At 37.6% G+C, this 24,395-nt stretch overlaps 1 protein-coding gene across 6 annotated transcripts in view; it reads left to right on the top strand.

Moving 5' to 3' along the window:
• Positions 1–23,758, top strand: part of acap2b (ArfGAP with coiled-coil, ankyrin repeat and PH domains 2b) — a 63,054-nt gene extending 39,296 nt beyond the window's left edge. Inside the window, exons 9-25 of one of the 6 annotated variants that reach the window (XR_016145751.1) lie at positions 3,637–3,711; positions 4,453–4,464; positions 10,473–10,585; positions 10,659–10,710; positions 10,791–10,891; positions 12,536–12,641; positions 12,720–12,928; positions 13,149–13,218; positions 13,574–13,668; positions 14,090–14,280; positions 15,844–15,924; positions 17,403–17,480; positions 18,945–19,144; positions 20,739–20,848; positions 20,929–21,039; positions 21,124–22,775; positions 22,895–23,758. Coding sequence is in view for 2 of the 6 variants with exons in the window: in XM_089117784.1 (XP_088973910.1) it covers positions 3,637–3,711; positions 4,411–4,464; positions 10,473–10,585; positions 10,659–10,710; positions 10,791–10,891; positions 12,536–12,641; positions 12,720–12,928; positions 13,149–13,218; positions 13,574–13,668; positions 14,090–14,280; positions 15,844–15,924; positions 17,403–17,480; positions 18,945–19,144; positions 20,739–20,848; positions 20,929–21,039; positions 21,124–21,185; positions 22,895–22,974 (1,788 nt within the window). In the remaining 4 variants the exon portion in view is untranslated. Of the gene's footprint in view, positions 1–3,636; positions 3,712–4,410; positions 4,465–10,472; positions 10,586–10,658; positions 10,711–10,790; positions 10,892–12,535; positions 12,929–13,148; positions 13,219–13,573; positions 13,669–14,089; positions 14,281–15,843; positions 15,925–17,402; positions 17,481–18,944; positions 19,145–20,738; positions 20,849–20,928; positions 21,040–21,123; positions 22,776–22,894 lie in introns of all 6 variants that reach the window. The other 5 variants (XM_089117784.1, XR_016145752.1, XR_016145753.1 and 2 more) reach the window with 5 other exon arrangements.
• The last annotated feature ends 637 nt before the right edge of the window (positions 23,759–24,395 follow it).

Below are 24,395 nucleotides of genomic sequence, written 5' to 3'. Positions count from 1 at the left end.
TATATACTATACATGCATACTATAAATACTATTAATCACATACTATCCATAAATACTATACATATTATCCATAAATACTATACACACCAGCCATACATACTATATATACACACTACATGCATACTATACATGCTATTATTTATATACTGTCTATACTATCTATAAATACTATACCTACTATCCATACATACTATCCATAAATTCTATAAATACTATCCATGCATACTATACATACTAGCCATGCATACTATATATATACTATACATGCATACTATATATACTATTATTTACATACTATGCATACTATCCATAAATACTATACATACTCTTCATACTATCCATACATACTATTATTTACATACTATCAATACATAATATACATACATATGATGCATACTAGCCATACATACTATTTATATACTATACATGCATACTATACATACTATTATTTATATCTATCTATCTATCTATCTATCTATCTATCTATCTATCTATCTATCTATCTATCTATCTATCTATCTATCTATCTATCTATCTATCTATCAAAGCAGTGTTTTCACTTTCACCCCGGTCTGATGAGGAGTGTGTGAATCCTTGTTTGCGGTGGGCAGGGATGAGATGTGCTTCTTGAGATGTGTGATTGGCTGTTGTTACACTGGAAACAGGAACTTAAACTGGGTGATTACAGGGTTTTCCCTTTTTCTGTCTGGGACTTAAATTGAGTCTATATGAGGATCAGAGTTTATATCAGAGTGGACGTGAGTTACACAGCAGAAGGCTATCAGGGTTAGTGTCGGACATCATGAAGCTGGAGAGCGTGGAACGCTTCTGTCGAGAGGTCTGGAGGAGCTGCTCTCAGGTGTGTGTGTGTGTGTGTCTGGATATTCTCAGTTTAGACACATCTGCGCTTTTTTACTTATTTTTCACATTCTGTGAAATAACAAAAATGGAAGTAGTGGAATTATATAGTGACCCAACATAAAAACTACATGATTATAATACTAATGAATTATTTTAAGTATTATTTAAGTATTTTTATAATTTGTTGATGCTGTACTGAAATATAAAGATGGATCATTTCTATTGAGGGATCTGGAGTTATTATGTATATTAACAATATGAATTTTCATAATGAAACAATAGCATCATCGTAGTGTAGCTTTCAGTTACATTACTTTAATGCAGCTCATGGTTGATTCATGCTCACAGGATTGGTCAGGTGGTCAGTCTTTGGCAAACACCAATCGAGAGTGGAAACTTTATGACTGTGACGCAGAAAAACATGTCCCATCTGATATTATCAGCGCTGCATCTGCCCGCCTCTTTCCTGGCGGATCAAAACAAAGCGCTCGCCCGAAACACCACACGTGACGTGGATCCATGCATGATACAGGGTGATGGATGATCGCTCGCCGTGTCTGAGCAGATAAAGAGTGCTAAGATCCCATTACAGGTTACTTCCTGTCATCAACTTCCCCTATAGAAAAGACACATAAGTGGTGTTTTCTAGAGCAGGTTTCACTAGTACTGTTGTCTGCGCTTGGGGTTAGCGATTTGAACACTTACACTTTGCTAGTTCCTAAATGTTGACAAGTTTTAGCATGTACAAAATTGAAAGCAAGTAATTTGAAAGGTTCCTGTTTATAACCAGGATCCTTCACCCTCAGATCACAGAGAATAATTGTAAAATTGATTAAAACAAGCAAGATAATTATAATTCTTCATGCTTCCTACTCTTTTTAATCACTGAATTTACGTCTTTTTCCGTCCATCCGTGATCTACTAGATAACGATTTTTAACGGCAATAATGTTTAACATAGTTATAAAAATGTATATTAATTATAAATCTGTCGATGGAGTTTACATGTTTAGAAACCACACTTTTAAAATTAGACATCCTCATATTGTATATCCAAGTTATCCAATAATTCTGGTTATTCAAAAGAAACAATCAGTCGTTGAGGGAAATAATTAAAATAAGAAAAATATGAATTTCTTGTTATTTTAAATCGTGAGGCCCTCTGGTTGAGAACCATATACGTATATGTATATATTAGTGCTGTCAAATGATTAAAATATTTAATCGCAATTAATCGCATTAATGTCAGGGTTAGGGTTAGTTAACTTGCGATTAATCGCACATTTTTATCTATTCTAAATGTCTTTTGATTTCTTTTTGTTCCATTATATTTTTTCTCATTTTAATGCTCTTATCAACATGGAAAAGTGGATCGTCTTGCTTTGTGTAAATGTTTTTTATTGAAAACAACATTGGCATAAACTGTGTTCAATTTCACACTAACATTCTCACTTGGAGCAAATAATCTCTCACACAATGTAACACTGTCCATCAATAAAAGGGTGAAAGAAATACTGACGAGGTCCTGATATTGACAAGGGGGCGGAGAATTCGCATCAGCTGTGTTACGGTAACATAACGTTAGCCTACTATTTGGCCGGCTCGCATGCCCAAACAAGTGCGTGCCTGTTGTTTTTTCCGGTCTAGCTAGATCCGCTTTCGCTTTGATCGACGAAGCAACAAAACGTCCTCGCGCGGCACAAGCCAATGAAATGAATGGGTTTCAGAGCGCACCGCCGCGCATGCCGCGTCCTGTTGCAAAATCATGTGAACAAAACGAAAAGTTTGCTAGGACATAAAGACTGTAATTTTATTAATATTTCCCCTGGTTGAGAATTAAAAGGAATTTATCGTGCGAGAAAAAACATTGACGCCGTTAAAATGGGTTTGCGTCAACGGCGTTAATAACGCGTTTACCTGACAGCCCTAATATATATATATATATATATATATGTATATGTGTGTGTGTGTTTGTGTATCTCCAAAAAGGACTTTTAATTCTCAACCAGGGGAAATATTAATAAAATTACTCGCTATTACATTTAAATATTGGCTGCCAAGGTTGATCTAATGAGCAAGTCACTAAATTGTTTTATTTTCCATAAATTTCACATTTATTTTTATTTCTTGATACTTTCTACACAAGTCTTCTGCGTATCTGATGAGGCAGTTGAATAGCAAGTGAATGGTAACCTGTATAGTATGGAAATAAACTGTGAAATCAGTTGTGGAGGTAGTTATACATGATAAAAGTAGCATCCAACAATATATTAAAGACCGCTTAGAAGAACAGTGTAGTGGGATATTCCCTTTAGAGGCAACGAGTGTAGATTTGGCCACTGGAAAGGTTATGAATGTCTACGTTTTACAGTTACACTCTTGAATTTGTTAAGCTGTGTGTAGTGCCGGTCATCATCATCATCAGAATATGGGAAAAATAATGGGGCAAGAGTGGTTTTCCATGCAGATGTAGGAAACCAGACCATCTTTAAACCACATGACTCATGTTTAAAGTGGTTTCTCATGGACATCCATGCGTTTTATAAAGTTCAGTAGCGTTGTGTGAAGGCGGTGTCTCACTTGGCGCATTGAAACTAATTTGTTTAACACATGAAAACATTCTTTGCCTTATAGACTGTCTTTAATCGAGCAGAATCTCTAAAGTGGAAAATGCACCTGCTTCATATGTCGACACAAATTATTCTGACTCCTCCTTTCTCTTTCTGTTTTAACACATAAGAATATCGATTTTAATTTTTGAATGTCTGTCTTTCAGCTGGATCAGCTGGTTATGGATTCGGCCAAAGAGAGGAAGGATATGGAGACGAAACACTCGACTATTCAACAGAAGGTACAAGAGCTTCTCTAGACACCTCAAATCTCACGCAATACAGGGCCAATCAGAAAATAGTTGTTCATCCAATGAGAACTAGCAACACAATCATGTTGTTGATGCCTTTTGAAACAGAACATCCTTTTCTCTTCTCTTCTCTCTTTGGGTTTTGACCTTTAGAAATGGTTTGAAGTACACAAAGCAAAGCTATTCCCTGATATCCTGTCCTCGGGTATATGAATAAACATTCAAAGTAATAAAGCTGCTGTTATTACAGTAGAGCTGTTCATCTTTCGGTATTACCACGAGCATGATGGGAAATTTGAACTGAATGTGCTTTCTGGGTAGTTGTTGGGTCATCAGGTTATGAAAATCTCAATACCAATTCCAATGAAATTTCATTATTCCTCTACCAGTTTCATTACCAGAGCAATTTAAAGTCCCTTGGTTAAAGCAACTTGGTTTGGAGTTTCATGCTTCTCGACAGTATTAACTGTGGACCTACTTTTCTTGTGAACGTTTTACCAAAATGTTGTTAATGCGACTAAATTAAAGTGTATCAGAATTGGAAAATCCCTGATGGCACTTCATGAACTGAATACTCTTATGTTCATCTGTCATGCCATATTGCTCATGCCACAATCCAGCGTGTCCTTGATCTCATATCAAGTGTGCCTCTCTCTCTCTCTCTCTGTCTCATATCCGCTGTATCAGCAGTTGTTAACGTGCTCTCTCTTCTTTTCTGACTGCTCATATGAGGCCACACTACAGGTGAGTGTGTCCCCTCTGTCTTCTCCTTCCTAATGCTGCATGAATAGCGTCAGTTATGGTTATTAGACATGTGCTTTTACTTCAGTAGCTCATGTTCTCAAATACAAGTATTGATATTTTATCAATTTTCTTTAATTTAATGCTAGGGCTGTCCATAAATTCACATTTTAGTCACGATTAATCGCACCCATTTGTGCGATTAGTCACGATTAATCGTGTACTTCTCTTGAAATTAAGCATACATCGTTTATCTTGTTTTTATTTTGTCATTTATCTGCTATATCCAGCAAGATCAGATTACAACATTACAGAAGAAAACTTTCCTGGACTGATTGTTTGAATGGGTTCGCTTAATTACTGGATAATTGGAGCGAAAATTTTGGACCGGCTTAAAATGATCTGATCACAGAGAAGTGAAATCGGGTTCAAGTGTTACGAAATCGGGTTCAATCCGCTTCCCAGGGTTACAGGTGCTTGTAGATGCTCAGTATGATAAACCCTAAAGGCCATTGCATACTGAGTCAGAAATTTTCATATGCATTTTTTCGTATTCGTGATTCAGTGGCTCTGAATTGTCAAAACACCATTAGACTCCTTAGCTCCGGATGCGAAAAAAGCAGAAAATCGAACCCGATTCTTTTTTTTTTTATGAAAGTTTCGTCCAAGCGTGCTTGACATAACGTGAGGTCGTATTTATTTTTTAACGTGCAAAAATTTTGGATGCGAATTTCGGACTCATTGTCCAAGGGCCTTAAAGGAGTAGTTCACTTTTAAAAAAAAGTGAACTACTTTTGCTGATAATTTACTCACCCCCATGTCATCCAAGATGTCCATGTCATTCATTCGAAAAGAAATTAAGTTTTTTGATGAAAATATTCCAGGATTTTCTCCATATAATAGACTTCAATGGGAACCAAACGGTTCAAGATCCAAAAGACAGTTTCAGTGCAAACTGTTCAAAGGGCTTTAAACGACACCAGGCGAGGGTCTTATTAAGCGAAACGATCGCTCATTTAGAAAATAAATAACAAATCTTCAAGTCAATTTGAAAGAAATAGTCAATTTGTTAGTTTCGTTCGTTGAATGAACCAAATGACTCGAAAAAAGATTAGTTCATTTTGATGAACGAGTTCGAACAGGAAAGTCACAAACAGCGCATCACAGAGCAGAGCAAGGCGAGCATTTGTGCTTATGAAACTTCAACTTTGTTATTCATTTATTAAATGAGGGATCGTTTCGCTTGATAAGACCCTTATTCATCGTCTGGAATCGTTTAAAGCCCTTTGAACAGTTTGCGCTGAAACTCTCTTTTGGACCTTGAACCGTTTGGTTCCCATTGAACTCCATTATATGGAGAAAATCCTGGAATGTTTTCTTCAAAAACCTTAATTTCTTTTCGATTGAAGAAAGAAAGACATGGACATCTTGGATGACATGGGGGTGAGTAAATTATCAGCAAAAGTTTTTTCAAAAGTGAACTACTCCTTTAACCCCCTGAGATCAGCAAACTACATAAATGCCGCTATTCCACGTGCTTCAGTCATTTATTTGCGTTCAATTATTTTAACGCTTTAAGGATCTTTTTAGTAATTGACAGCCCTGTTTAATAATCATTGATAAGTTGTCAAAAACACATCGTAGTTTGTTTATGGTGGTGATAACTGCAGAATAGAGAGTTAATCACACTGTTGTACTTGAACTCTGGAAGAAAATACTCAAAACAAAGCCGTACCATAGTGCACTGCCGACAGTGTAAATGTTTAATGCTCTACTTGGATTGGTGAATCCAACCCATGAGCCACAGTTAATGAATTCATCACACACACACACACACACACACACACACACACACATAGTAGAGCGTTCCTGAGGGGGAGGAGCCAGCAATGGTTACCAAGGCTTATGCCCGTCTCAGTCTTCATGTACATGGATGTTCAAGCATAATGTTGAGTGTGTAGAGGCTCATTTCAGTGTCGCAGTAATGTTTGGAAGTTAGATGACACACACACAAACACACTTCTCTCTTTGGCATGAAGATCTTCAGCAGGTTCCACTATGTGTGGTATCTGGTGAGTTAATCTTACTATTTGTTTGTTTGTTTGTCGTTGTTTACTTCGAGAGCTGATAAATGTGAGTGTCTCGTATTGCCTCTTGCCTAACTGATGACAGTTTTTTATTTAGACGTCTGGTCATCTTGTGCAATCTGTTGTTTGGTTTGCTGGTTCTGATGTATTAGTTCATCAACTATGTCATATATGCAACTACAGCTTTGCATTGAAGATACATGGTTCATTTTATTTAGTAAATGGCTGTTTTATGTATAGTGATCAGTTTTTTTAGTGGCCAGTCAGTCAGTGACAAATACGGATGTCCATTATGATGAAAAGTTTAACATTTTTTGAAGAATAATTTACATTTAATGAAAAGTCAAGTAGTTTAACCATCAAGGAAAATATAGTGGCTTTGAAAAAAAAAAAAAAAAAGCAAGGTCCTCATTTTTTAAAATACAAATTTATGTTCCAGTGTCACTTAATGTTGACTTACTCTCCTAATTTTCAACAAAATAAATAGTAAACAAAACTACGGGACTACTTACGAATTTTTTGACTTTGCAATTTGCGAGCTTAAGGAGGAGTGCAGGTACTGGGGTTAGGGGAACAGCTGGAGCCTCATTCTTTGTTCCTGCCACCCCGTATATATATTAAGCGGGCCGGCTTACGTATCAGCTCGTGGATTGATCAGGTTACAAAGAAATGGAAACCCAATCTGCTTTTTAATGACAGTTGGTGCTGTCGTGTCCATTTTTCTTGGACTACGGTGAACACACAAGAGAAGGGTCACACTGGATGTCATGGTCTGGAGTTAACCTTGAGCAGGATTGCTGTAGGTGGATCATAAAGTGGCGAAGAACCCAGTTCTGTTAGCGACGCGTTCACACTGTCACTGGCCTTGAAAGTGGATTCAGATCTCATTTTAGCCACTTCTGATGTTACTTCTGCTAGCCTAGTAATACCAGACTTTGTCTACGAAGCAAAGCGAAGTATCAGAGTCTGGAATGGAATAATAGAGAAGTGTTTTCTCTCTCGCTAGGGGGCGCTTGTCTCAAGTTTAAAGTCATTGGTTACCCATGAGCCAATCAGATAAGTTTATTTATGACGTATGTTATGCCCCAACACAGTCGCATCGAACCACAGACATCATGCATCGAACTAAAATCTATGATCGAACTTCCACTGTAAACCTGCTGTAAACACTTGAGTGAACAAGTCTGTAAACGACTTTTGCAGATTATGTGAAGTTAATCTACGCATCCACGGTACAATCACGACCTCTAAACGTATTTTTGCCAGAGTGAAACAAGAAAATATTTGTAGCCAACTCTCAAACTTAGGATTAGATCTTTTCAACACAGCTCTTTGTTCCTAGACGTAACTAATGGTAACAATTAACAAATTAAACTTTTCCCAAAACCACTCGGAAAACTGAAAGATAGGCTGCTATCTCAGGATGAAATGAAATGAAATTAGCGAAAGTAGGAAGTCTGATGTAGTCAGGCTAGATTGTCGTAACTCTTAAAGGGGTCATGAACTGGCTTTTTAAATTTTATTTTATTGTTGTCTGAGGTCAACTTATGACGTTCGCTTGGTTTTTGCATTCAAAAACATCAAAATGAATAAGTAATAGGCTATTTTCTACCCTAGTTTTGAGCCTAGCTGAAAAACGCTGGGTGTTTATGGGCGTCTCGCATTGAAGACTTGGAAGTAAACGCCTACTGCTGTGAGTGGAGAACAGTTTTGCATATTATAATGAGTTTCGACTCACCCGCCGTCGGTGCACTTTGGGGAAATTGTTTTGAAAACGTCCAATGTTGTAAAATGGCGACCGGAATGATTCGCCCAATACATGTTCGACCCAGAGTCCGTGTCTTGCACCATTCCTGTAAGATCCAATATAGACGGCACAGCACTGTTCTTTACTCTTAATCGGTCTGCAAATCAAGGCTTGTGATGCGTGAATCGGTGGGCGGGGCTAAACCGGCCGTGTTGAAGTAGGCGTTGATCTTCTTCTGCGGGGGTGGTGTTTTATCCTCTTTGACGTCATAGTTTAACACTTTGAAAAACGAGTCGTTTGCTGGGGCTGGTGTAAATAAAAGCTTTTATTGGACTAACAAGGACGTTTTCAGTTCTGAAATTTACAGGATATTCTTATAATATGATGACCTCTTAGATGACAAAAGCTCAAGGAAAATTTGATTTCTCAGTTTAATGAATGCATTAGGCATCATTTTTGTTACAGAATTTATTATAAATAAGATTTTGTTCATTCAGATTTGTTCATAAAAACAAATAATAAAACTGTAATGTATAGAACTGAAAACAACCAAGAATGTTGACCTAGATTAATTAATATTAAACTACAATCAATTTTTTACATTCTCAAGCATGTTGTTAGCAGGCACACTTAAAAGATCAAACTTTTTGCTAACCACTCTGAAACTAACCGGTACGCGTCTGAAGCTCGCTCTAAGTAAAGTGTCCGCTAAACGGCTGATTTCGTGTATCTTACGACTCGTGTATTCTGTTCACTGGAGATGTGATGTGATAGTATCAGATCAAACTGGATTCACGCAGCAGGCTGTAAACGTACCTCGTCTACTGTCACACTTATCTGTCCTCAGCTGTTTGAGTTTCACTCCATCACCAAACACAGGATCCGGTGACGGCTCTAGGATTACTGGGGCTTTGCTAGTCTGAACTCACCTGGGCTGGACTTAACTAGTCTGAGCTCAGCCCAGCTCTCATGACATCTACAGGACAGGAAGCAGGGATCCTAGATTATCCTGAACGTGAACAAGAACCAGTGGCTAGATTTCTTATCATGAGTGCACTATAAATTTAGACTATGCCCCCCAAAAAGCCAATTACTGCTAACAATAATTACATGTCCAGTGAATTAATTTATAGTCTCTCGATGAATGCGCGATCAACATAAAAAAAAATGGCCTCCAACGGATTTCGATTCTGACGCGAGTAAATTTTGCTTTAAACTTTTGTTTTTATGTGCAGTTCACTCTTGACGCACGAATTAACACAAAGTGGTCAAGCGTCAAACTAGACGAACTCAAAGATCTAAGACTTTTTCGATGTACACAAAAGGCCTATTTCTCTCAAATATTGTTCACAAATCTGTCTAAATTGTTTGTGTTACTGTGCGTTCACACCGGACGCGAATAACGCGTCAAATTCGCGTTTAGTTTGACGCTTGACCACTTTGTGTTAATTCGTGCGTCAAGAGTGAACTGCATGTAAAAACAAAAGTTTAAAGCAAAATTTACTCGCGTCAGAATCGAAATCCGTTGGCGGCCATTTTTTTATGTTGATCTCGCATTCATCGAGAGACTATAAAGTAATTCACTGGACATGTAATTATTGTTAGCAGTAATTGGCTTTTTTGTGTGTATAGTCTAAAGCGGTCACATTTAAAATCGCAAAAGTAGAACTTTTGAAGAATGCACATGCTGCTCATTTCCAATAATAAAATGAATAGATAAAAGCGAATCGTGAAATTAGTCAATCGTATTCTAACAACCTCCCCTTCTGCTGTAGTGCTCGTTTAGATTTGACGTTTGGTCACATGACACTCCAGAACCAATGATGTTTGGCAATACTGTGACGTTTGATGTTTATTTTGTTCGTACAACCTCGAAACTCTTTCAGAAACGTCAAAAATTCACCTTTGGTTTTCCATGGAAGAATGAAAGTCATATGAGTTTGGAACAACATTGATGACAGAATTTTTGACTTTTGGTGAACGTATCCTTTAAAGATCTGGACTGGTATCCAGAAGGTTGTAGGTTCGAAACCCCGCTTTTATCGTCTATGTATCGTCCATTAGCAAAATATTGGGTGTGTATTATGTGTGTTCAGCCAAAATGCGTGTGAAATGTACAGTATATTTATATTCAATATTATATTGACTGTTTGTTTTTGTTTGCCTTTTCTGCTCAGGACTTCTCAAATGATGACACTAAGCTTGAGTACAATGTGGATGCTGAGAATGGGATTGTCATGGAGGGTTATCTGTTCAAGAGGGCCAGTAACGCCTTCAAAACATGGAACAGGTCAGTGACGAGACATTCATGCACACACACATCGCCAAAATTGTCATCGTTGCTAATTGCATTTTCTATGCAGGCGATGGTTCTCCATTCAGAACAATCAGCTAGTGTACCAAAAGAAATTTAAGGTAATCCTAGGATGACATAAAAGAACGAGCAAGCCTTTTGAAACTCTGTTTTCATCAGTCGTTTGGGGATTGTGTTTCAGGATAACCCTACAGTTGTGGTGGAGGACTTGCGCCTGTGCACCGTCAAACACTGCGAGGACATCGAGCGCAGGTTTTGTTTCGAAGTTGTTTCTCCAACCAAGTGAGTATAAGCACACAATTATGATCACTCTGGTCAGTTTTAATTTTGCAAGGAACACAAAATTAGGTTTTTTGAACACCTACTTAATCAAGGTCAAGGTTACTTTATTGTCCCCGAAGGGCAATTATTTGTACAGCCAGCAGAAAAACACAAGGCACAACACACAACATTACCACAAGGTATAAAACACACATAGTCTCTAAAAATACATAGAAAAATAAATAATTTAAATAAAGTAATTAAAATAATTAATCAAATAACTTCAAATAATTGTCTGTTACCTATATACACCAAACAAAATTATAAACGCAACACTTTTGTTTTTGCCCCCATTTTTACAAGCCGAACTCGATCTAAGACTTTTTCGATGTACACAAAAGGCCTATTTCTCTCAAATATTGTTCACAAATCTGTCTAAATTGTTTGTGTTACTGTGCGTTCACACCGGACGCGAAAAACGCGTCTAGTTTGGCGCTTGACCCCTTTGTGTTAATTCGTGCGTCAAGAGTGAACTGCACGTAAAAACAAAAGTTTAAAGCAAAATTTACTCGCGTCAGAATCGAAATCCGTTGGCGGCCATCTTTGTTTATGTTGATAGAGCATTCATCGCGAGAGTCACCGCTCTGTATTTACTCTGGAGAGGAGAACAGCGGCGTGGGGATCATCGTCGCCGTATTTGTACTTCGAAGGCGAACCGTTTGACAAGTTTCACCATTTGCTCGCTCCAGGAGCTGCGCTGGATGACGGCCGCTGTCAGCGGTACACTTGCCTGTCCGGCGCCCAGTTTGATGACCTGTTGTCCCGCAACGGAGCGAGGATCACCCTCGCCCTCATCCATCTAATCTGTCATTTATTTTATTTTATTTTTTATTTTTTATTATTTTTTTGTCAGTTTTGATGATAAATAGAGCCAGCCTCCAAAAGTTATTAACCTGTCCTGTGATATTTTTCTCTCTCACGTCCAGACACAAACTTATGCTCATGTATGTTGGTTGTCTTTACATCATAATAATATTTCATATAATCTAGATATGGAATAAACAACATTCAATACAAAATGAACATGTTTCGTATATTGAAATAAAGTTTTAAGTGATAAAATATTTGCTTTGTTGTGCATAATCCCACCAGGCATTTAGTCATATTACAAAATAATTTATTGAAGCATCAGATCCTTCACCCCGTGAGCAAGCAGCTAGTCTCCTGATTGGTTAACACGGCGCGAATTCACGCCAAAGTTCAGATTTTACAACTCGGGCGGCAGCCGCGAATTCGCGTCAAATGCGTGAATGCACAAATAGCACTAACTAAATCATTCGCGCGCAATGCGCTTAACACGTCAGAAGCTCAATTCGTGCGAACTAGACGTATTTGCGTCTACCACGGCGCACTCAGGAATTTTTACGCGCGTAACGCGTCTTTGTATTGACTTAACAATGAAATCATTCCCGTCCGGTGTGAACACACCATTAGTGAGCACTTCTCCTTTGCCGAGATAATCCATCCACCTCACGGGTGTGGCATTACACAGCATGGTTATTGCACGGGTGTGCCTTAGGCTGTCCACAATAAAAGGCCATGTTGAGTCTTGTCTGATTATTTCGCAGTGCGTATGTCAGATAGGTGACGTTCTTTCTCTTAAAGGAGCTGCATGATGCAAGCGGACTCTGAGAAGCTCCGGCAGGCCTGGATCAAAGCCGTCCAGAACAGCATCGCCACCGCCTTCAGGGACCGAGCAGAGGACGCAGAGGTACCACGCTTTCTCTTTCCTTCAGCTCGCTCATGCCCAGCTGGAGGAGCTCGGTGTAACCGTGGTATGTGTTTGCAGAAGATGGACAGAAAGTCGTCCACCTCGACCGGCAGTCTGGACTCTGCGGGCGAAGCGAAGGAGAAGTCTCTGAAGGGGGACGGTGCGCTGCAGAAGGTCATGGCCATCGCTGGGAACAGCAGCTGCTGTGACTGTGGGCAACCGGACCCGTGCTGGGCCAGCATCAACCTGGGCATCACTCTCTGCATACAGTGCTCCGGGATACACAGGTGCGGCCAGTTATTATTTGATGGCTAAAATTTGCCAACGTTTGTGAAATTAAATGTTCATTAGATATTCAAATACTTCTTGTGCTGTCAAAATAAAAGTCCCACACACTGTCAAAATCAAAGCCATCACATAATGTAAATGCCGATAATAGAAAAAAAGGCAAATAACAGCTTCATGTTATGTAAAGTCAGATCTATTTCTATATGTTTTGTTTGTCAGGAGTCTTGGAGTTCATTTCTCTAAGGTCAGATCTCTGACGCTGGACACATGGGAGCCTGAACTGCTCAAGGTGAGACACGAGGCTTCAATCCCAACATAATGAACATATGGATGGGGTCGACAGATGGTTGTTAGAGCAAATGAACATCTGTCCGTGTCTTTCATCTCATAAACATCTCATTACCTCGTACACGTGAATTCATAGATCGTTTTCAGACACGCAGAGTGTGATTGCAACAGATTTTAGGTTTGCTGAGTTTGTCTGTCTGCCTGAAAAAGAGACATTTTCGTTTCTGTCAAACACATACACATTTTTCAAGAGGATTTTTTTCTCATTTTAAAATAGTACAGCTTTTTTTTTTTTTGTGGGGGGACTGCTTCAATTCTTATATATGAATGAATAATACAGTTAATTGTTTATTAAGGTGATGTGTGAGCTGGGAAATGGAGTCATAAATCAGATCTACGAAGCTCGACGAGAAGAACTAGGAGCCAGAAAACCACAACCAGGAGATCCGAGGTAAAAAAAAAAGTGGTTTTTATTAAAGTATAAAGCATCTCAACTGTTTTCAGCATTGATAATAATCATTTAATGAGCAGTAAATCAGCATATTAGAATGATTTCTGAAGGATCATGTGACATTGAAGGAGTAATGAGACTAAAAAAATCCAACTTTGATCACAGGAATAAATTATATATAAGATATTCACACAGAAAACATGTTTTTTAATTGTAGTAATATTTCATAATATTAGCGTTTTTACTGTATTTTGGATCAAATAAATTCAGCCTTGGTGAGCAGAAGAGACTAATTTCAAAAGCTTTAAAAAATGTATTTGTAATTCGTAATGACCACCCATTTTTTTTAAACCAAGAATTTTTTTAAACCAAGAGCGTTTTTAATTGTAAAAGCTCACCGTTTGTTCCTTGTGACCCACAGGCATGAGGTGGAGGCCTACATTAAAGCCAAGTATGTGGAGCGACGGTTTGTACAGAGACGGTCGGAAGATGAGATCAGACAGAAGGTTTTATCACTGAGTAAACAAGATAAACGTCTCAGCGACTGCTCGGATGCTCAACCTACAAGTGGACCGTCAACGTCAAAACCCCATCCAGCCTCGGGCGCCTCTGGTGAGTTGACCATCAGGTCTGATCAAACCCAATGTGAGCCGCCGTCTCTATTCTGCAACTGGACCCTCTGCTGATTCAATTAAACCTTTGCTTTGTCCTGCCATGGCCCCGTTTAGCTGGTATTATCATGTCATTGTCCAAGTGATTTAATCACCATAGACAGATGTTCATGGTAGAGGTCTACAAGGGTCCACTTCACTTCAACACGCAAACCAGAGGTCCGACCTGGGGCTGGGTTGGGTATCGTTTGAAGGTTTTTTAGATTCTGATTCTGCTTATCGATTCCTAATTTAAATCCCAATAAGGTAAAGAAAAAATAAGTCAAAATTTTGGATATCATATATATTTATTATGTCTCTTTGCAAAACATTATGTTGCAGCTTAAAACCATGGACCAATCACAGCAGGCTGGGCCATCTGAGCAATCAGAGCAGAGTAGACCAATCACAACAGACTGGGCCATCTGACCAATCAGAGCAGAGTAGACCAATCACAACAGAATTTGTCTTTAAGAGTCTGAAATAGATGTTGCTCAAATGGGAAATGAAATGCATGCATAACTTATTCAGATAAATAAATAAAACTGAATCCCAGATGGTATTGAATTGTAATACAATATAGTCCAATATGGTAACAGAGGCTTGTATTAATATTTATGTTATTTGAATCAACTAAACGCAGTTATACCATGGTCTTGGTGAATACTCGATTCTGATTGGCTGCAGGGTGTCCGTTAAAAAGTGATAGAGGACACCTAGTAAAGTAGTTCTGGTGAAACTGCCTGTTTACCATTCGAAATGAATAAATAAATGCGCTGCCCACAACAGCTGTGAGTAACCATAGCAACAGGCAGTCAAAGTATCCGTTAACAATTTGCTCTATCAAAACAACATCTAACGTTAGTTAGATATTACACAGCCTACTAATACAACAATGAGCGACTTCGTTATTTCTTTTAACATTTATGGAGAATATGACAACTTTGACGACTGGGATGCTGCTGAAGAAAGAAAAAATGTAAATAAAACGGAGAAACGTCGCAAAGAATTAACCGTCGGGCATTAACCCTTACATATATGTTCATTTTTTAATATTTCCTCCATAATTACGTACACATTTATAAATATATAAATCTATTTTTGTGTTCGGACGGTTTCCTGTGTGGGAAGTGTGCAGTAGACGCACCCACATTAACGATTTCAACACTCTCCGAAACAGATGACATCAGAACAATTCATTTACATATGTCATAAAACTAATCCTGTGCGACTGAGACGCTGCAAATCGGGTGTTTGTAGGTCAGTGTTTGGCCGTAACTCGATGACGCCCTCTGCAGGGAATAGTAAGATGGCCGCTTGAACACTTCCGATGATGGCAGTCATTATATAGATCAGTGGTAAGAAGTGATTGGGGTCGGGTACAGATCTCAGGACCCGAGTAGACCTCTAGCTGACCTCTATCTGACCTTGACCTCTATCTGACGGTGTTGAACGGGGCCGCAGGCTCAATGAAGTGCGTTTACTGTGTGTTTCTGCCCCTCTCTGTGACCCTAACCTGCTGAAGCGCACCACGAGTCTCTCTTCTGTGTAGATGAGCTTGATTCTCTCTTCTCCTACTTTAACTCGTCCGCCAAGCCTCGCCGCTGTAAGTACAGCTGTCTGTGTCTTATTCAGTGTCACGCTTGAGCAAAATTCACTGTCACCGTGTGGATTTGAGTTGAACTCGTCACACATCCTACATATACTGAATAAAACAATACTAAAATCTGTGACAAAACACATTTCATTACCTGGCAAGAATTATATTACAATATAGTTATATGTATACATCAAAATTCAAATCTGTTGTTTGTTATATTGAGATGTACCAGCACACATTTCTGACTTCACTTTAATCTCTCTGAAGTTACGCCATATGGAGTGTTTTCCCTCCATTTTCTCCTTGTTTGCATTCAAATTCAGTAGTTCCGCATTCCATTTGCTACCTCAGTTCCAGATGGAATTTAGCTTTAAATTGAATTCAAATTCTGAAATTTGCTCAACCGACACCCGGGTGGGTTTTCAGTGAAGGAAACATTGCAGCGTCTCTCCATCGCTCAACATCCCATCACACGTTTCTTTGTAAGAAACTTTCACATCGCTCATGCCAATAGAGGGAATGCGCGTGACGTCACCGTCGGCCGGAGTGCCTGCAGTTACTCACAGTGAGTGGCAAAAAGACTGAGCGGCTGTATTTGTTTTCAGCGTGAATGCCGCAAAAAACAAACACAACACATATGAAGTGGGAAAGAGCTTTGCGATTGACTCTACAACTAATTGACCAAAAATCAGAGGTATATTTTTACAGACTGCGATAGAAAGAGGAGCAAATGGATAGAAACAACTGGACTCGAGTCAGCGAAAGGTGGATCTGCAGTTATCATTTTGTGTCAATATGCTGAATTTAGCTGTAAAACCATACATATATATTTTGTATTGTTATATATATTAACAACTCATCAATTAAATATTCATCATTGCATATTCTGCATTATTGGATGTTTTTTAATAAACACTGACCAAAAAAAAAACAAAAAAACTCTAAAGTTTTAGGGCTGGACGATATGCTATATATATATATTTAGGCTATATATAACACTGATATAAGTGATCACCCGGATTTAGACCTACCTATATTGTATTTATATAAAGCGTTCACAGGCAAATTTGCTTTATGTTTAGGTTTATATTGCTTTTATTTCCCCAGTGTGGAAATCAGGCAAACATAAATGTCAGGCAACACGATTCCTGTCTGCATGTCAATATCCATGGATCACTGGATCTTTAGTAAGTTGTAAGGAACACTATATTGAGTCCAACATTTAGTTTAAATTGATAAAATTGTTCGTTTTAGTCGCATTTTCGCAGTTTCCCCTATTAAATCCAGTCACGCAGCAGATCTTTTGCCACTCAGTCAGGCTGCGGGGGGTTGTTCCGGCGGGAAAGTGACGTCAATGCATTCCCTCTATTTGTTTTCTCCTTTGAATGTGTGTTTTCATGTTTAGTTTCACGCCATGTTTTGTGTCATTGATGGTTTGCGTACTGTATTACAGAAGAGTCTGTAAGTTGATCTCTGTTTGACAGTGAAAAGTGCCGACGGTGAGGTGCAGAACCAATCAGAAGGCAGCACGAGCGCGTCCTCCAACACGCTCAACAACACGGGTCAGTCTGATCAACACACGAGCTCCAGGGGAAACACTTCCAGGGGGCGTTTTTGGTTTTTGATTAAAAAAAAGAAAAGAAAAAAAACTCCAGGTTTTGTCCTTGTCTGTATAACTTGGTCTAAAATGTGTGGTTATGACTATAAACTAATGATAATAATTTTTTATGATAATAAGAATATTTTTAAAAATATCAAGTATTTAAGAAAAATAATATAATGGCAATTGTTAAATTACAATACGATAATTTCTCCATTTTGAAAGGTTAAGCCTCTGTCACTCATGCTCATACTGAACAGAGAAACTGTACTTTTATATGTGGAAATCACTATTCAAACTAAATGCTGTGGTTTTTATAAAGTTCATGCGCTTTCTATCGTCTTGGTCTCTGGGAACCACAAAACTTTTAATTTGACAGAAATAGACTCGCTCTGAAACACCCAGCACATATATTTATTTATTTAATTAAATAATTATGAAAGCTTGTTTCTGTAATAAATAAAAAATTAAAAAATCGAATATTTTTCGCAATTCTTAGATATTTATTCAATTCTAAGTTTATTGCTTGCAATTCAGATTTTTCTCTTGCAATTTCAAGTTTATAACTCCCAATTTTGACTTTTTCCTCGCAATTCCAAGTCTGTAATTTGAAATTCGGGCTTTTCTCGTGCAATTCCAATATAAATGTTTCTGACTTTTTTTCTCACAATTACGAGTTTATAGCTCACAATTCTGACTTTGTTTCTTGCAATTACGAGAGATAAACTCACAGTTCACTTTTCCCCTCACAATACCGATACAAACTCGACTCTTCTCCTGCAATTCCAATTTTTTTTCCCCATAATTCAGAGTTTAACAAAAAAATCTCAATTGCTAGACATTCTTTTGCATCTCACAATTCTGACTTTTAGATATAAACTTGTTTATAAAAAAATCCAGATCCACCAAAGGAGGGAGAGCATTTTCACATTTAGCTCCGAAGCTCTGGAATAGCCTTCCTGATATTGTTCGTTGCTCAGACTCGCTCTCTCAGTTTAAAGCTAGACTAAAGCTGCATTTATTTAGCCTGGCATTCATATACATTTTTTATCTTACAGTTACTGTAAATTTGGCCTCTAGTTCATAAACGCCAGAGGAGAACTGGCCCCCGACTGAGCCTGGGTTCTCCCAAGGTTTTTTTTTTCTCCATCGGGTCATCTGATGGAGTTTTTCGGCCTTTGGCTTGCTCAGTTGGGGATATTCAAATTAAATGACCCATCATTGATCAGCTCTAGCAAACTTGATTGTCTTTTTTCCATGAATAAACAAACACTGTGATGTTGTCTTGATTGATACTGTGAAGCAGCTTTGATACAATCTGTATTGTGAAAAGCGCTATATAAATATATTTGACTTGACAGTGTTATTAGTGTTGCAGAGTTGTTCAGCTGTAGATAAAGCTCGTGTGTGTGTGTGTGTGTTGCAGATCCCCCAGAGGAGTGTCCCGGGAAAGCTGTGGTGGTGTTCCTAGAGCCGAAGCAGTTCAGCCCAGGGCTGCAGCTGTACTGGGCCTCGTTCGCACGCAGTTTACCCGACATGGCCGAAGCTCTGGCGCACGGGGGCGGAGTCAACTGGACCAACACAGACGACGGCAACAGGACTCCGCTCATCATGGCCGTTCATGGGGTGCGGACACACTCTCACACACTGAACCTGATGAACTGCGGCGGGTTTGAGTTATACAGAAGCCTGACACACCACCGTCACAATGCTTTTACACGCTCCCTTTTGGGGGGGTTGTGGTTTTTTTCTTTTTTTTTTTTGGTTTGCTATTTGTTTTGTGATTTATTGTTTGCTTCTCTTTTTGTTTTGTTATAATTTTTGTTTTGCTTCTTTTTTTGTTTTTGTTTTTTGTTTTTTTGCTATCATTTTTGTTTTGCTTCTTTTTTTGTTTTTGGTTTTTTTTTTGTTATCATTTTTGTTTTGCTTCTTTTTGTTTGTTTTTTGTGTTTTGTTTTGCTATCGTTTTAATTGTTTTTTTGTTTTGTTTTGCTATCGTTTTTGTTTTGCTTCTTTTTTGTTTTGCTGTTGTTTTTGTTTTGTTTTGCTTCTTTTTGTTTGTTTTTTTGTGTTTTGTTTTGCTATAGTTCTTGTTTTGCTTCTTTTTTGTTTGTTGTTTGTGTTTTGTTTTGTTTTTCTTCTTTTTTTGTTTTGTTTTGCTTCTTCTTTTGTTTGTTTTTTTGTGTTTTGTTTTGCTTCTTTTTTTATTTGTTTTGTTTTGCTGTCATTTCTGTTTTGCTTATTTTTGTTTGTTTTTTGTTTTGTTTTTGTTTTGCTTCTATTTTGTTTGCTTTTTGTGTTTTGCTTTGCTTCTTTTTTTTTGTTTTGCTATCATTTTTGTTTTGCTTCTTTTTTTGTTTGTTTTTTGTGTTTTATTTTGCTATCACTTTTGTTTTGCTGCTTCTTTTTGTTTCATGTTTTTTAGCTTTTGTTTAATTTTTTATTTGCTTTTGCTTTTTTCCGTGTCGTGTTTTTGATCGCCATATATCTGAATGTAGTGTTTACATGAACGCTAATCGGTTGTTTGCGTTTTAACATTGCTAAGAAAATTCCCGCTCCTCAGTGAGAGATACGAGACCGGAGTGTCTCACAGGTGTCGCTCATCGGTAATCATGCCACCGTCCTCGCGCCGTTCTCCCGCAGGCCCTCACTCATCCCGCTTGCCACAGTAAACATGATGAATGGCGACTGTTGAACGCAAAAGCCGAATCCCGGACATTTTGGTCGATCTCGAAACACATTTTCGGGCAGACTCATCACAGAGACTCACTAGTAGCCTGGTCTTGTTGTTTACCTAGTAGGCCACTGTTACCGGTAGGCGTGGCCTCCTAGGACAGCGAGTGCATTCTGGGAGTTGTTGTCTTTCATCCACATCAGCCAAAATACATTTTCTGGCTTTTCTCAGTCTAGAAAGCTCCAAATTCAAAAATAATTTCACATTTCTTCTACATAAATCACCCATTTTAAATACACATTCATCTTTCCAGAGGTGAAGTATCCCTTTAAGTAGATGTTAACTTTTTTAAAATAATAATTGCTTTTACTTTTTAAATAATAAATGTCCTTGGTCTTATATGATTCATCAGTGCATGTTATTCCAATAAGCATTTCTGGCTAATATTTGAATATAAAATGCATCACATTACAGTCGTAATGTTTTATTCAGACTTAACATTTAGAGTGTTTGACAGTGTCTCGTGTGTGTGTGTGTCTGCATCAGGGGTCTCTCGTCACCTGTGAATTCCTGCTCCAGAATTCAGCCAGTGTCAACCAGCTGGACGAGCTGGGCCGAGGACCTTTACATCACGCCACTATACTGGGCCATACTGGGTTAGCTCTGCTCAATGCGCAGTTTTTGCTTTTCATATTTGTGAATCATGGTTTAATGCTCTCTTTCTGTTCCACCACAGACAAGTGTGTTTATTTCTAAAACGTGGAGCCAATCAGAACGCAGCAGACGCAGAGAATCAAACGCCACTCACAATCGCAGTCGAGGCAGCAAACGCTGACATCGTCACATTGTAAGTTCCCCTCGCTTTCACACGTTTGATGCTTCTTGAGAGATCATAAAATGTTTAACGCGGTGTCGGCTGTGTGTCTGACAGGCTTCGGCTGGCCAAGATGAACGAGGAGATGCGAGAATCGGAGGGTCCGTACAGTCACTCAGGTCATTATAACTCTAACAGCCCTACTGAAATGCAGTACCGCAAGTGTATGGAGGAGTTCATTAGCTTGCAGCTCCGAGACGCCTAACACACACACACACACACACACACACAAACCTGTAGCAACCGAATGTACACCGCCAGTATATGAAGCCGAGCTCATCCAGCCCAAGTGATACACGTGCAATAACTAGTCTTGTGAAAGAGTGACATTACCTAGTACACACATGCACCTTATTTACAGAGTGTGTATTTGTCTTATAACTGTCTGAACGAGCCGAGCAATGAAAGCTCAGTGCGTTTATGATTATTCTGACACATTCCTGGTGTTTATCGCTTATATATTCATGGGAAAGTGAAATTGTCGAAATCAAATCAGTGTGTTTTATAAATATTATATCTATGAAGACGTAGTGGACCGCTGCATTTGGCCATAGATAAAATATAGATCATTGTTACGAATGCATAACAGATCTGTGCTGACTGAAGCACAATTTTTATTTATATATCTATTTATTTATTTATTTATTTTACCTTTTAAAAATCACTTTTGTGTTATGCAGATAAATGGTAATTAATATAATATATGCTATTTATATATATTTTTTTCTGCAATGTTAAAATCCTTGTCTTTTTGAATTATACTCCATCTTCAATGTCACATGACCATTTAGAAATCATTCTAGTATACTGATTTATTAGTGAAAGGTATTTATTAATTATAACCATAGAAATTTTACATCAATTTTTAGCAATTTAACACATCCTTGCTGAATGAAAGTATTTGTTTACTTTAAAAAAAAAAAATTTTTAAACGGTAATGCATAATGTCACAAAAGATTTCTATTGTGAATACATGCTATTATTTTTTAATTTTGTATTCATCAAAGAAATCAGGTTATAAAAAATATTAAGCAGCACAACTGTTTTCATCCAATCAGAATGACTTCTGAAGGATCACGTGACCCTGAAGACTGATGAAGTAATGAAAATATTTTTTTCCTGTAAAAAAAAAAAAATCTTATATATATATTTTGTGGAATAGATTAAATAGTTTACATACTAAATCTTAATTCAGCTACATTACAAGAGAAATGTGACCGTCTGAATGTTGTAATGAATATAATTTGTGCCAAATGAGTTGCAGTACTGGCATCGGTCACAGAGGGGTGCTATAGAGCTGGTCTTTACGCCCCACAACGCAGTTCAAGCGTTTCATTTTCTTCCTCTGCTTCATTTCGCACAGACATATCTCTAATCGAAATGTTATATTCAAAATTGTGAGCCTCAGGTTTATTAATACGTTCAGAAGGCCTTAAGTGATGGAGTTATTAAAGCATCAAAAACATTGTATATTCATGTATTTACTGTCTGTTTCTCTTTTCTTTGGAACACTGATACATATTTCATGCGGCTATCTTTACATGGGAATCTTCACACTCGAGTGTTTCATTGTTTCCTATATGATAGATATCATGTAAATAGTCAATAAATATACTTGATATCTCATCATGTGCTTCTCAAACACTGCGTTTGCTCTTTTCTCCTGCGTTCTCCTGCTGTTCTGTGAGTTTCTGCTGTGAATAGTGCAGGTATGGAGCTTGTGTGTGTGTGTGTGTGTTCTTCAGATTACAGCATGTGCTCGTGTGTGTGTTGAGCGTGTTTGATGAAGATCAATCCTTCTCTTCATCACGTTGGTTTCTCTTCACAGGAGATGAAACGTACCAGGACATTTTCCAGGACTTCACCCAGATGGCCTCAAACGACCCGGACAAACTGAACCGCTACTGAGCGAACGGCTGGTATAATCACTCCATAACAACCTCCTAATTTTTTTATGGGATTTTTTTCATCAGTAGGTATTTCTCACGTGACAATGGGACATCTTATAAAGGTGTTTTTTTTTATATAAAATCAGTATTGTTGCCCACATAATCTGAGCAGCACCAGTTGAATTATATTGCGTTTTTTTTTTTTGTCTTTTTAATGTAAATGTAGTGTTTAATTCATTGCTTAATCAGTATATCTATATAGAATCTCTTGATGAATGTAATTGAGCCATAGGATCTAACTTATGAAACATACCAAACAATTTTTAAGTAAATGCATCAATGTACACATTCGTGGGCCCATTTTTTTTAGCTAAATATTACATTTTAGTGTAGTAAGTTTACATAATACCAATTTCAACAAACTATACTTTTATTATGTTCATCGTGTATTTAATTGCAGGTTGATGATGTTTAAATGCATATTTGAATGGAAATCTTGCGTGTGTTAGCATGTACACCCCACTGTTTTCTTAGTTCAAACAGCATACACGTGAATCATAATCCGACCACTGAGTAAGGGGTGTAAATTATGTATATTCTGTACATACATCGTCTTGGGCTGGGAAACATTTGGTGTTTTGTGGTACTTTAAATGTTGTAATAACCTTGTTTGCATGTCTTCTATATTTCATTCTGAGTGTGTGATTCTCTGTATGATTCATGCAGTTTTTAAGATTATTTTATCCAATGCGAATGTCGACTGAAAATATCTCAAGATATATTATAAAACGTTTTCTCTACCATTTGTATAATGCCGCCTTGTTTGTTTGACTTGAAATACTTTATTTCTAGCACCTAGTTCTTCAGTTGAATATTGTTTTTCGCATGCCCCCCCAACCCCTCTAGCAATATTAATTTTGTATTCATCAAAGAAACCAGGTTATAAAAAATATTAAGCAACTGTTTTCATCATATCAGAATGACTTCATCAGTTTTCAGGGTCACATGATCCTTCAGAAGTAATGAAAATATATATTTTTTTCCTGTAAAAAAATGGATGTATATATATATATATATATATATATATATTTATTGTGTGTATATATATATATATATATATATATATATATATATATATATTGTGCATAGTATATATATATATATATATATATATATATATATTGTGAAATAGATTAAATACTTTAAGTACTAAATCTTAATTCAGCTACATTACAAGAGAAATGTGAACGTCTGAATGTTGTAATGAATATAATTTGTGCCAAATGAGTTTCAGTTCTGGCATTGGTCACAGAGGGGCGCTATAGAGCTTGATGCTAGCGATTGTTCTATTGTATTTATTATTTTCTATAGTCTTGCATATTCTTACATGTCACTATTTATAACACAGAGCATTCATCCTTTGCTGGGACGCTTAAAATA

This window comes from Pimephales promelas, chromosome 2 (genome assembly GCF_988280905.1).
Source record: "Pimephales promelas chromosome 2, fPimPro1.hap1.1, whole genome shotgun sequence".
Lineage (NCBI taxonomy): Eukaryota > Metazoa > Chordata > Actinopteri > Cypriniformes > Leuciscidae > Pimephales > Pimephales promelas.
This window is presented reverse-complemented; position numbering and strand designations above follow the sequence as displayed.